Source organism: Sylvia atricapilla, chromosome 18, assembly GCF_009819655.1.
Source record: "Sylvia atricapilla isolate bSylAtr1 chromosome 18, bSylAtr1.pri, whole genome shotgun sequence".
Lineage (NCBI taxonomy): Eukaryota > Metazoa > Chordata > Aves > Passeriformes > Sylviidae > Sylvia > Sylvia atricapilla.
Window position 1 is genome coordinate 1313375 of NC_089157.1, and position 14016 is coordinate 1327390.

The following is a 14016-nucleotide window of genomic DNA, read 5'->3' on the forward strand; positions in this document are numbered from 1 at the left end:
AGCTGTGGTCCCAGGCAGCTACTGTCACCCAGAGTACAAAACTGCTCTTCTCTTTGAAGGGCAATAGTGGAGAATACGCCCATTGTCTTTGCCACTGTGGGCAGAGTTGTGACAAGCTGGAATAACTGGAACAGGAGGAAAGAATGGGGAAGTTTGACCATAGACATGAATGTTGTGTTGTCTCACAGGTGCTCAATTACAGCTCTTGTCCAAGGGCATTTAGAGGTTTGGGTTTGTCCCAGAACACTTTCTAGAGGCAAAACCATCTCTGTGTCTGCCTGGTAGTTTGCAGATTAGGCCTCTCTACATTGAAGAGTTATAAGTAATGAAACATGTAGAATATGGATACTTAGAAAACTGCCATTATTTTTTGGGCTAGAAGTAAACAATATGGCCAGCAGAATGCTGGGCTCTGAAATGGTTATGCAACACACTGTTTACATTCACAGATTTTAATATGTTTTTATATCAGCATATGGCAGCACTGTCTTTCTAGTGTTTTTCTTGTCTTGCTGCATGTGGTGTTGATGCTGTTCTGGTTATTGGCTGCCTCAAACAACACTGTTTTTTTCCAGGTGATGAAGGAGGAGAATCTGAACTTCTGGGAGAAGCTCTACCACTTGAACCTTCTGTAGCCAAAGCTGAGAGGAGTCACTTGATAGTGTGGCAAGTCATGTGTGGCAGTGAGTGAGCCTGTAGGATGCAGTTGGAGACCTTAAAAATGGAGGGGGGGGATGGGGGAGAAAAAGAAAAAAAAAAAAACAAAACAAAAAGCTTCTGCATGGTTTTTTTTTTTTTTATTTTGTGAACCTGTTTCACTACATGATGTTGAAGCATTTCTTTGCTGTTTAACTTTATATTGCAAATCTGTCATACCTTTAGCTATACAGAATTAGCTTGTGCTGTTTTACTGCACCCATTTTAAATGGAACAGTGTGAGGAAATCAGATGTTTCTCCAGCTGGTGTCACACCACAGTAAGCAGCTGAGACAGTTTTACTGTACCACACCAATCTCATGTGTTCACTTCTTTGATAGTCTCACTTGAGTTCAGCTTTGTTCCAACTGAGCTTCATTTCACTGTTTAATGCATTGGGTCAAACAGCAAAGTTATTCCCAGACTGTGAAAAAAATGGACAAATTAGAAGATGGATTATTAACACTCATCCAAATACTCAGTGAGGGCTGAAGTAAACTGTATGTTTTAGCTTTTGTTTTCAAACTTGGAAAATCTTGCTCATATACTGTACATGGTTTAATTTGTTACATTCTTCAGAATTTGGGGGGGGGGAAGAGAAGACTGTATAGGAATTAAAATGAAAATATTTAAATAAAAATCATATTTTCACTAATGAACTTTAAAGTTTGAGAACTGCTGCTCTCAGGAATGAGCAATATTGAGCATAATGGTTTTCCATCTCCGTGACATGGAACAACTCTGTTTCCAGGGGGTATTCTTAGGTTGATATAAATTGGAAAATAATGGTAAAATTCTCAAACAGGGAATATGCTTTGTTCTTTTCTTGTCTTAACTCCCTATGTCCTAAGCATTTAGAATGACCTTCTCTGCCTAGCTGGTCAAACTCAGAAGGCACTATGTGTAGGAAGGTTGGAGACCTCAATTAAAGCATGAGGAAAGACTTGAGAGTGTACAGGAAAAAATTCTGCTCAAGTGAGATCGTAAAGGAAGTGTAGTTCCACATAATTAGGTGCAAAATGGGGTGGGTTTTTTTTGTAGCTCCACATCCCAATTTAATAAAAAAATAATAAAATAATATAGCAACAATATTATCAGGTAACACAGAGACAGAGAAAATTACTGAAAGTCAGGAGACTAATATTAGGCTGACATTCTGTCTACTCAATCTTTTTTTTTTAAACCATAAATGTGAGTCTAAGACTGTCTTACATTGAAATTTCTGCATTAGTTTCAGACCTAAGTTAAACACTTCGTGATTTCTGTACTTCAGAAGATTTAAAAAACCCAGATTTGCTCTTTAATTTAGTCTCTGGAAAGTAAAAGTTTTGAGGGGTTTTAATAAACACTCAGCATTTACCCCCAAATAGCTGGAGCTGTTCAGATTAGCAGAGAAATTTAGTAACTTGATTATGTGAGAGAACTGAACAGTTTCAGAGGAGTAAATATAGAAACACTTTTTTAAAACTGCCTAAACATTTTTATGTAATAGGAGCAGTTCTGGTCTATCAGGCAAACATGTGTTTATATATTTTCTTAATTTTTTAAATGAACACATTTAGCTGAGGTCTATTGTGTAAATATATATTTAGGCAGCTTTTTCAAGTGCATATCATAGCTGATAAACCAGAAAATCTCCATTCAGGTCTATTGGTTAGACTTAAATGTATAAATACTTTTTAAGTGACATATTTTGTACACAGCTGTTCCGCTCGTAAATATGTATTTAGGACATGAACTATGTAGTAAAAATCCTTATTAAAGATGTTTAATACCTTGGTAGTATTTTTCTCTTCAGAATGCCAAAAGCAATGAGAGCATGTTGTTCATAATTTGCTTTCCATATTCATCTTGAATGTCACTCCTAAAGTACTTTGGCTTAAATATAAAGTCTGGAAGCTTATTTAAAATTATACAAATACCAATTATACAAAAGTAACCTGAGTCAACACTCTTAGACCTATTTTAAACTTATAGGCATGTATGCTGAACATAAAGCATATCTCGATTAACTAATGGGATTGGATGTCTGAAGAAAAATGCTGTCTAAACTTTTACTGTTGTGCAGAATCTTCACTGTGAGTGGTGCAATTTCATTGCTTTTCCTGCCATTTTCTTGAATTTTTTTTTTCTCTTTGGAAAACAGAGTCTCCAAAGTTTTTTTACTCACTGGTAATTGTCACATTCTCATGTTCTCAGAAAAAAAAAAAAGCGCACAATTCTGTTCCTTGGTTCTGTGTAGGATTGAATCTGTTATTAGAGATGAGCTGTTTCCTCTGAGTGGCGTTACTCCTCCAGCTGGAGCCGTGCAACCTGGCAAGTGTGTACCTGGTCTTTTGCCAAAACGAGCTGGCCCACTGGGCCATTTTAGTCACCTCAGTGGGCCAGCCCTTGCAAATTATTCAGAGAACGATTGATTTGCTTCTGTCCAGAAGTGGAAGGGTTTTAAAGCAGACAGTAGTTGGACTGTCTAAGCACTATGGGTGTAGATAAAGGCATGTGCACTTCTCTGTATTTCTCATTTAAAAACTTTATCCCCTGTCCTAAGGTACAGTAGATAACTGGGTCCCTGTTGCCATCACATTGTGCTGGGCTGCATTAACTCCCCTTAAGGTCACTCTGAAAGGTGAATAAAGCATGCAAACTCCAGGCACGGGGATGACAACACACGCTCAATTCTCTCTCAAGAATGTCTTCATGCATTACACTCATGATTAAAGCATCATATAAATAGGAACTAATCTCTTGATAGCTACAGCTTGTTAATAGTTTGGAAACATTTTGAGCACAAAATATGCAGCACATGACTTGCCTGGGTAGGGGTGTTTGCATGGTGAGGGCGAGGCTGCATTGTCCATTCCTTGGGGAAGTTTTCCTGTACTGGATGGGATTGAGGTGACAGAGCGTAGACACTTTATCATAGGCTGCCTTAGTAACAAACAAATGTTAAATCTGTTTTATTATACTAACTGTTCTAAAGAACGTGTGTCTTTAAAAAATGCTGTGTAACTGAATATTTATTTCCATGTGAGTATTATAAAAGTTACCAAAGGATTAAACCTGACTTAGCACTCTGTAAATGGCCCTGTTGAGGCAGGCCTTGTGAAGGCCTGCTCTGTAAAACGAGACACAGTAAACTCAAATACAGTTCTTCTTTAGAGAAATTAAATGTTCTTTTCTAACAGGGTTATGCCATACTGTAACAATCTATATTGCACCTCAAAGCATTTTTCTATACACTAAATGTCTCTCCCACCCTCTAACAAGATTAAGTTTCCTTTATTAATTTTGTTGATGCACATTTCTCAACATTTTAAACATATATTTTAAACATTTTATGGTCTGTAATTTTTGAAAGTTTTGCCTGTTCGACAATTATGCTGAATTTTACTTGCCTCTGTAATCTGAGATGGATTCTACAGCGTTAAACTTGCTGTCTGTTAAAACTTGAGGCTTCTTTTCTGTGAGCAGAAGAGCTCGTATAGCAGTGTAGTTATTTCAGTATTTATTTCTATTATTGAATCCATGAGGTTCAGAATGTAACTTTGTACATGAAATATATATAAATATGTATATGAAACATGCATTGGGTTGAGTGTGTTCTTTGTAATGTCGTGTTAATTTTGCAGAATTTTGGTGCCGTCTGAAGACACAATGATGTGTTTGAGTCAGTCCAAGACTAGTGTTATCCTGTTCTCTCATAGTGGGCCCAGACAAAAGCTGGGAAGAAAACCTGTGATCTCTGTGCCTCTCTTAAGATACAGCTCTGAAGGAGATCTGCTTAATGCAGCTTGGATGAAATAGATGCTGACACTGAGATTTATTTTTGAAATTATTTTAGCACCATTTCATCAGAGCTCAAACACTCGCTGGCTACTTCCTGCTCAGCAAAAACACATTTTCTTTAAGGCAGAAGAATGAGGACGTGGTGACTGCAGAAACAGAACACTTGGCCAGAGCCAGGGTTTCATGTTTTCCCAGCTCACCTGCCCCTTTCTAAACCTGTTTGTCCCAGCTGTGTGTCCTGATCAGTGTGGCAGGAGTGTGCCTGAGAGCCTTTGGCTATTCCCAGGGGCTGGGGGAGCCGCTCTTGGAGCTGAAAGAGGTGCAGAAAGCTGTGCTGGGGACACAAAGGCCCCTGCCCTCCCTGTGAGTGTCACTGCAACTGTTAGTGCTGCCCTTGGCCCCTGGTGAAGGGCCCACAGGAAGTGGTTTACAACTTGAAGAACAAGAATGCTTCAGATTTGTTTGCATAAATGCATGTACAAACACTGGAATCATCTCTGGATGTGAACCACCAAATGTCCTGGTACCACTGTTGTACCACCTTGAAGCTTTATAAACCTGGTGCTTAACAAACCCACCACAATTTTTGCTCAGTTAGTGGAGTTTTCCTGGGGAATTTTTTCCTCTCCAGATGCCCTGATGCATTTCCCTGTCCTCACAGTGATGGTTCTGGGGCCGTGTCCATTCTCAGGCAGGTCACACACTGCACTGTGCTAAAGGAGAATGTGTCTGCATTAAAAGGGTAGGAACATAAATCATAAATCTTTATTCTGGGAATGTTTCAGCTCTTCCAGCAGCCCTGGAGCCCCTCAGGTCTGTGTGTAAGTAATTGAATTTTTCAAGCCTGGTGTCAAGAGAGATGTGATAATAGAGCTGTGAATTAAACTAAGGTGTTACAAGTGGTGTTTGGAGACTGAAGGTTGAAGCCATTGGAAATAACACAGCTGTCTGCACTGGGCATGGGATCATGGGAAAAGCACTCACTCTACTTTAGAAATCTGAGGTAGATTCAAAAAAGTTCGCTCAGTTGTATCAGTCTCCTATACAAAGAGATGTTCAGGGCAGAATACACACACTGTTAAGCTTTTTCAGTTTGAATGCTTTTATTGAAAAATACTTTTTTTGCTGGAAATTAAACCTCAGACTTACTGAGGGAGACTATTTCCCTTTTACTACAATGGAAAAAATAGTAAGCCAAAATTCTGGTGTTCCTTTTTGCCTTCACCTCCCGTTTTCAGTGTCCTGTCTGAGCAATACAGTCGAGCTGGTACTGAACATACTGATGCCTGATGCACAAGTGCCCCTTAATTCTACTGTAGAACAAGCCTCTGGCCAGGGACCAGTGCACTCCTGGCAGGACTCGCTGTAATTCTGTGTGGTTACACTTCAAAAACCAATATTTTGAGGGCAAATAGTTTCCTGCTTTTTGAAACACTTAAGGATGATGGTGGGAAGGGAGCTGATGGGAAGAGATGTGGATTGGTGCTTATTGCACTCTGCTTGAGCTTCTGGCAAGGAGCAGTCTGAGTTATGACACAAGATGGTGCTCTTACAATTCAAACACAATGTGGAGCCCAAGTGAAAACACATTCTGCTGGAGCATTCCTTTCTCCCGGCCTTCCTGCAGCAGCCGAGGCTCACAGCTTCCCTGAAGCAGCTCTCCCACGTGAAGCTGTTGTGTCTAAGGCAGGACAGAGGAACCCAAGCACTTGGTCACTGGGGTTCAGGAGATGCTCCCCTGCCCTCACCCCTGTGAGTGCTCCAGCTGGGATTTGTCTCTGTTTGCTCCGGAGCTGGGACCTCCAGTCCAATTCACCTAACACTTGGGAAAGGGAAAGCGTTCCTTTTGTTAGACAAAGGTCCTGCTGAGCACTGGGGTGGAGCCAGGCAGGGGGAGGGAGATGGCATTTCTTGGCACTGCAAGGGCTGAGCAGCTGCTGCCCAGCACTCCCCTTGCTGCTGCTCCTCCAGCCTTTGGGGCAGTTCTGTTCCAGTTCACAGGTGGGATGTTAAAGGCCCTCTTCTCTCATTCTCTGAGAACAGCAGTTCTAAACCCAACAGCACGTGTGGCTGCAGGGCTGAGGGGGCTGATGCTCCTTACATCTACCCTAGACCTTCTCCTGCCCACCTCCAATGCCCAGGGATTTGAGGCATGTTGGGGGGTGCTGCCATCTCCTGCTCCTGAATGTTGCTGTGTCCAGGGGCCTTTTAAGCTGTCTCAGATTTGGAGCTTAAATAAAGAGGAAAAGCGAAAAACCCCCAAAAGTCACGTTGGAAACCTTCCCAGACATCACATCTGCTTTTCATTTCCACCTTTTGGCACATGGGGCTGAGATGGGATCAATATCTTGGTGTCCCTGAGCCCCTGGCTCAGGGCTGGTAGGGATGGAGCTGCCACCGAGCTAGACCCTTTGTGGTGGTGAGAGCAGAGCTTCTTCCCAGTGTCATCCTTGGACTTTCCCAAAGCCGAGATCTGCAGACAGATATTGGGGTCTGCCTTTAAAATTAAATTTGGCTGATGTTTGCTTTGAGTTCAAGGAGAAAGGAGAGCTGATGGTGCTGCCCTGGGTCAGAGCACACATCCTGCTGTCCTGGCTGGTGGTGGCTGAAAGCAACACCTGGAGGAGGAGTGGGAGTTTGAGGAGATGTCCCACAGGTCACCCTAGATCCTGCTGTGTCTCCAGGCTGGATGATTCTACCTTGTAGAAACACCTGGACTGATGAAAAATGGTCCAGCTGTCTGTATCCCAGCAGGACTAAAAATCAGGAAATCAGAGAGCTCCCTGGTTTGCAAAGGCAGCTGGAATACCTCTGGAATACTCTGGATGAGAATGATGGGAGTATTTTACACTTGTTCTGCCACTGCTCGTGTGCTCCTGGCAGATGCTGTTGCAGAGATGCAGGTGCCACACATGGCTCTGTCCCTGCTTGGGGTGTTTGGATTCTGCTCTTGGGATGGCACAGAGATATCTGTGGGATCAGGTGTGAAGTGTTCCTTTTCAGGCCAGACCTGTTTTGGGGTGGGTAACTGCACAAGGAAATGTTGCGAGAGGCTGAATCCAGGGGAGAAAAGATGCTTTTTTGGCTGCTAATTGATGTGTTCAATGAGAGAACAGCAGGATGTGTGTGTGGGTGGGGAAAATTGAATCCTTGTCAAAATTGCCCAAAAGGTAATGAAAATCCTTGAGATAAGAGAGAGGTGAATTGTGCAGAATCCACAAACCCATTAGAGGTCGGTTGACTCACTTGCAAATAAACACTGTGTGGGTGCTCGGGAGCTAAAAAAGCTCTTCTGCCCTTTGAGGATGTGCTTGTCTCCTTCCCCCTGAGAGGGGAGGGAGGAAGGATGGATGCTGAGCCAGGCCAGGCTCAGAGGTTGGGGGGATGCAGGACTAGCCCCCACCTTGGCACTGCTAACTCAGCATCAGACACAAGGTACCCACCCTTGCCCTACTCAGGGCTGTGCAGACATCCACATGTGGGATGAGAAAATGAGGAAGGACATTTCCAGAAGGAAGGAAGGCACCAGGAACATCCCAGCAGTACCCTCCCAACCATCTGACTGGCAGTACCAACACTGGAGAAAACCAGGACAGAATAAAAGTTTCATGCAAAGGGGGTGAGGAAACAGCCTTGCTGCTCTTTTGGGTAACAACTTGCCATCAGCTGGGCACAGCAAGTCAATCACTGGCTTTTGCAAGCGTTTTTAATTGTTCTCTGAACTTTTCAGGGTGCTCAGAAGGTCATTTTACCTTAGCAACCTGCACCTGCAATAAAGCCCTAAATGTCACGTCTGGGCCAAAGCCATGGCTGAACTGCAGCCAGCTGTAAGCAGAGAGGTGGGTGTGCAGCTCTGGGCACAGGCTGACGTAGAGTTTACACCATGATCCCTGTGGTGCTGCTCATCCTGGGAACTTACAGCTCTTCACACCCCTCCAGTCCAGCCTCTCCTGCCATCCTGCTTTGCAGGGGCTCTGCTGGTCAGAATCTCTTTGAAATGCCTGCAAGTGGCCTGAAATGGGCGGTTCTCCAAATGGCCTGGGCCATCAGAAGGGCTAAAGGCACAGGTACCCCTCTTGGCTGACAGCAGATAAAGGGTCAGGAGAGGAGATTCATCACTCAACCTGGAAATCACACAAACGGGTCAGAAACCTTCAAAAGGAAGCATGGAGGAGCCGTTTTGGAGGGATCAAGAGACTTCAACAAAGCTCTGCTGAGCCACCAGCAGTGTTCTGAGGCTGACAGCAGCAGCACTTGGGTGTTAAACTGTTCTTGTTTTGTGATCTGGGCTTTGCAAGCAGTGTGAGGTGTGATCTGCAATCAGACATAAGAAGGTGAAGGAAATGAGAATAGGTCCCAAGGACAGCTTTCAGAAGGAGGCAGCACTGGCAGGGCTTCATCTGCTGATGGACTGGCAGTTTTCATGTTCCTCTTCTGGTTCAAGCAGACTTTGCTGGGCTCTTTGTGCCTCGAGCAGTTGGGTTGCATGATACCAAGCTAGACTGTGCTTCTTACTGCTCAGTATTGCTTTGGGCTGGTGTCTAACCATGATAAAATGTAGGTCTGTTCTCAGACTGGTCCCCAAAACAAAAAAATCAAAGCAAAAAAAGCCAGCTGAGAAAGTTGTGGTTCAGGAGAACTGCAGATCAGACTAGAAGCCTGGAGGTTCTTCAGGGCTGGGGATATTTGGTCCTCCAGCTGTTCTACACCCAAATAGTGCCCTCAGGGCACAGTGTGCAGCACACCTTCCTGCAGGGAAGCTTCGGTGTTTGGACAAGAGACACAGGAGCTTTGCTCCACAGCTGCAGCTATTTCCTTTCTTGTTTGTACAGATCCCATTCTCTACATATATCTCACACCCTGCTTGGGCAGCTCTCGTCACTTCTCATCACAACCTAAATAAATGATGCTACAGAACCTTCCTTCCCCTCCAGACATGGATCACCCAGAGATATTCTCCAGGCTATGAAGTTACTCCAGGGCAGTGGCCACAGCCCCAAAGCTGCCAGAGCTCCAGAAGCATTTGGACAGTGCTCTCAGGCACAAGAGTGGGCTTTTTGGGGTGTTCTATGCAGGACCAAGAGCTGGTCTTTGATGATCCTTGTGGGTCCCTTCCAACTCAGCATATTCCATGACTCTACACTGCTCCTTCATGGAAGAACGTGCCGGGGCTGAATCTTCAGGGAAGCAGTAATGGCATCAGAGTGGGCTGTGGTGGAAAGATGCTCCAGAGTCACCCCCACAAGCTCTGGCATCACAGCAGAAACACTGCCAAGCCCTGGGGCAGGTCCTTCTGCAAGCCAAGACGTGGATACGACCCACTGTTCAATTCATCTCTTCAAAGGTTTTGACTTGCTGGCACCTAAAGAGATGGAGAGGGCTGAGAAAGGAGCAGCCTCACCAGCAAACAACTTGTTTCCAGGGCAAACGCCAAGGGCCAAGGTTGGGGTGGCATTTTCCAACTTGGCACAGCCACAGTCCTCATGAGAAACTGAAGGTTGGCACGTCCTGGCTCTCCTGTGCCTTGGGGCAAGTGCCCAGCTGCCCTCCAAGCCCCATATCTGGCTGACTGCCAAACTGGGCTTTGAAAGAGCCCAAATCAAGAAATGCTCCAAAAAGAGCTCACTGGGGTGCTGGAATTGGGTCCTCTTTAAGGCCAGTAGTAAATTACATAAGACTGTAGGTCATAGCTTAAGCTAAACCTTTTATAGTCCATAAATCCACATTTCCTGGATTTTTATAGCTTCTGGTTAAAAAACATAAAAATACTTTGTGATTGGAATAAACCAGCTGATCATCTCTTGACATAAATTCTGTTCTGGAGAAAGCCCCTTATCCCATGAGGATGTACCCTGCAGGAAGCCAGGGGATGTCCCCAGAGGAAAGATGGGCATAAACGAAAAATGAGGCATTGCCAGGTGTGTGTATACTGCAGTCAAGGGTCCTGGCCAGTGCCACATCTCCATATGGTGACACAATATTGTACCCTCCCTTTAAATGGTGTCAGTATCCAGCATCCTTATTTCTGCAAGTTTTATGGCTGTGGAGGGTGCAAGAACTTATGTAATATCTTGGAGTTTGTTTATTTGCTGGCTATCTCCCTCTCTCTCCTTAGAGCCTGCATTTTGGGATCATTCCCGTTCAGCTCTGGGTTTTGCCTCCTGGGTTCAGCCTGCGCAGTGCTGAGCAGGGTCTGTCTGAACTGTGACTGTCCCTGTGAGGTGTCCTAAACCATGTGGCACTGGGGACTCCACTGAGCCTGCAGTACTCCCTTGCTCCCCAGTCTTTTCCTGAGGATCTGCTGCCTACCTGACTCTTATTTTTTGCTGAGAGGTTTTTATCCTGCATTTGTGTGAACTTTCAGCTCAATCTGCGCTTCGACTTATTTTAATATTGTTACTATCTCAAACCTACTCCTTGTCACATGTTTGGGGAGTAGGAAGGAGACATCCAAGAATCTGAAGCCAAAAATAGGGAGAATGAGAGAAAATAAAATGATGACTTTCAAGCTCTTCTGACTCAACCCCAGTCTAGCTGTGCAGCTGCAGCTGCTGGGGGCACCCTTTGGGGAGGGACACTGAGCCGTGGTCACACAGTGGACATCAGTCTCCTCTTCCCAGTCCCAGTGCTGTGCTCCTGCTGGTCGAGTCTGTGCCATGTTCTCCTAAGTGTCAGCCTCTGCTGGCTGCTGTGTCCTTCAGCCTGTTCACACACTGTACACACCAAGCTGGAGCAGCACTGAGGTTGTAGCTGCTTTAACTTTTTTAGGATCATGTTTGATTGAGCCATGTGTTTGTTTTCAGAATCTTCATCTATTTCATGCTGGTTTTAACTACCACTCTTTCTTAGAGCTGAACTGGTTTTAAATTTCCTTATTCTAGTCTGAGCTTTCCTGGTCCCAGAAGAGAAAACAGATAAACCAAGGGCTGCTGTGGTATTGAATTTCTCCTGTATTGCAATGTCATAATGCTTGAGTCAAAAGTTTCCAGGGAACAGCTCAGTTAAATAATCCTGCTTCTGGAGGACTTAAAGAAGACATTTTCCACTCAATCTCATGCATGATATTCTATACAGAATCTAAAGAGCAGCATAAACTGACTCGAGAGGCACCTTTTAGCTGACCATGACATCACTGGCACGGGCACTCGGCCAGACACTGGACCCACAGGCATTGGGGTGGGCACAGCAGCAGGGAACCAAACCTGACAGACCACTCTTGCTCATCCCCTGGTGAAGTTTACTGGCATAAAAACACCTTTTCTGGGGAAATGGGGCACCCCAGGAACAGGCAGTTCCTGCTGGAACTGCCATGACTCTGCCATGCTCTGCACAACGTTGGTGTGTCGGGAGGGATGGAGCTGAGGTTTCATCAGTGAGGAAAGGGCACATCCAGGTGTATTGCCTTGATCATTTCAAATCACTTGAGCACCAGCGAGGGTTTGGATAAAAGATCCCAACCTCTCAGGGGCTGGGAACTCCCCATGGAAGATGCAGCTGCCTGGGGTGGGGCAGCCCAGCAAGCACGGATCATCTCCAGACTGGAGGATGGCTCAGAACTGTGGCTTCTCCTTCCAAAGGGAAAAAAAAAAAAAGCTCTTCCAAAGACCTTCCATGCAGGAGGTGCTGATGTGCCTGAGTCTCATGCAAGCTGCTCCTGCATCTTGTTGGTGTATTCATGTCCCAGCAGCTCCTGAGAGCTACTGGGGATACAGCAGTGGGCTTGTGTCCCCAGGGGTCACCACGCCTTGCTGCTCCTCCCTCCCCTTTACTCTCCTGGCAGGAGTAGTCCTTTCATCCCCAGGAAAACCCAACAACTCCCTGGCTGGGGGTTAAAGGAGGGTGGTAGAGCCTAATGCAGAGCAGAGGGGCAATGCCCCACCAGTGCTCGGCATCAGCCCTCCAGGGCACTGAGAAATGTCCATACATTCTCTATTTCTGGCTGTGTTCAGCTGGGAGCCCAGGACACACTGTCTCTCCTGTTAAACCCCTGAGAGTTCCCTGCTGCTGGAGAAGTACTTGCTTGATGCCCAAAGACACTCAAGTGCTTAATTATGACCTATATCTCTGATGGATCATATCACCACTATTTTTAGTGCTCTCACTTCTGGTATGAGTCTTGTATCTCTCTCTTTTCACCCTTTTATTTTCAGTTTCTTATTGCCATTTCCTAAACTCGTCTCCAGCACCAGGTGGGCAGCAGCTGGGGAGGTATTTTTGTCTGCAGGCAGCACGAGATGCCTAGAAGAAACAGAACCTGTTCCTGTGGGGGACAGACACAGTTTTGGTGGTTCAGCAGCTGATATGCAGCCAGGGCTGCAGCCAGTGTTTGGCAGCTGAGCCCCAAATCGAAGCCCCATCCCAGGGCAGCACTGCAGGCATGGTCACTCCTGCTGGAAACCCAGCCCATGGTGGATCTGTCTCAGCTGTTACCAAACACAGCTGAGGATACAGAAATGGGGTGTTGTGTTGGTCTGGGGGTCTTGGTTTGTGGTTTGCAGCACTGAGGTGTAAGCTTGGTGAGGTCTCAGCAAGGTAAGACACGTCCCTGCTGCACATCCCACACCAAGGAGCTTCTCCCACCACAGTGGGATCATCCAGAGGCAAGGGAGCAGCAGGGTGACAGGCACACAGTCAGATAACTCCGAATCCCTCTCCTGTCCCTCTCAGCTCCATTCAGGGAGACCGGAGTTGTGTCATCCCTCCTTTGGCACCAGGGTGTCTGGCAGGGACCCAGCGAGCTGGATGGGACAGAGGGAGGAAACCTGGCCCTGGGAGAAACAGCAGGGCAGGGAGAGGAACACCCCTGGGCTCCCTGCTGCTGACAGGGGGACAAAAATAGCCAATGCACAGTTCCCTGGAGAGTGGAGTGGGCACACAGCACAGGCCTCCATAGGGAAACCCACCCCTGGAGCAATGACCCAGACAGTGTCTGGCTTCCATCAGTACTGCTTCTCCCAGCTGCTGCCCCCTGGTTTACCAACCTCACTCCATCCCCTCTGCGTAATCCCTGCCCTCTCTGCAGGCCAAGAGTTCACCTGAAGGCCATCAGAGGGATTTAAGCTTTTAGCAGAGGAGTGAAGGAGTTTTGGAGAGAATAAAACCAGCCCTGCTACTCTGTGTGAACTGCTGGGCTGTGAGTCTGGGTCCTGACTGACAGGCTGGGATATTCTGTCCTGTTATTTTATGGAATAACAAGGCATTTCCTGTGAAGCAGAAGTCTGGAAATGCTATTGTCACAGGGTTTGGTGGCTGTCTGTGCTGTAGGCACTCAGCTAATCCTGCCTTGTGTGTGCAGCTCCCGTGCCCCCATTGCCCCTGTACGGGTGTCACTGTCACCACCACGTCCCCCAGCCAGCATCCAGAAGTGACAGCACTGACTCACAACCCAGATTTGGTGTAGGAGCCTATAGCCACACTCATCTGACCATAATAAAACAAGTCTGCAGCCCTGAAGCAAAACAAAGTCAAGTCACAGGTTAATCCTGTGTACAGGCAATCAGGATGTGAGCAGGTGAAGAGCACCAGGAGCTGTCT

At 45.9% G+C, this 14016-nt stretch overlaps 1 protein-coding gene across 8 annotated transcripts in view; it reads left to right on the forward strand.

The window, feature by feature from the left end:
• The window catches only part of SPAG9 (sperm associated antigen 9), a 62145-nt gene extending 57865 nt beyond the window's left edge, over window positions 1-4280 (forward strand). For all 8 annotated transcript variants that reach the window (XM_066331874.1, XM_066331877.1, XM_066331879.1 and 5 more), the window contains one exon: window positions 576-4280. In XM_066331874.1, coding sequence (XP_066187971.1) covers window positions 576-691 — 116 coding nt within the window. In that variant the 3' untranslated portion in view covers window positions 692-4280. The remainder of the gene's footprint in view (window positions 1-575) is intronic.
• The last annotated feature ends 9736 nt before the right edge of the window (window positions 4281-14016 follow it).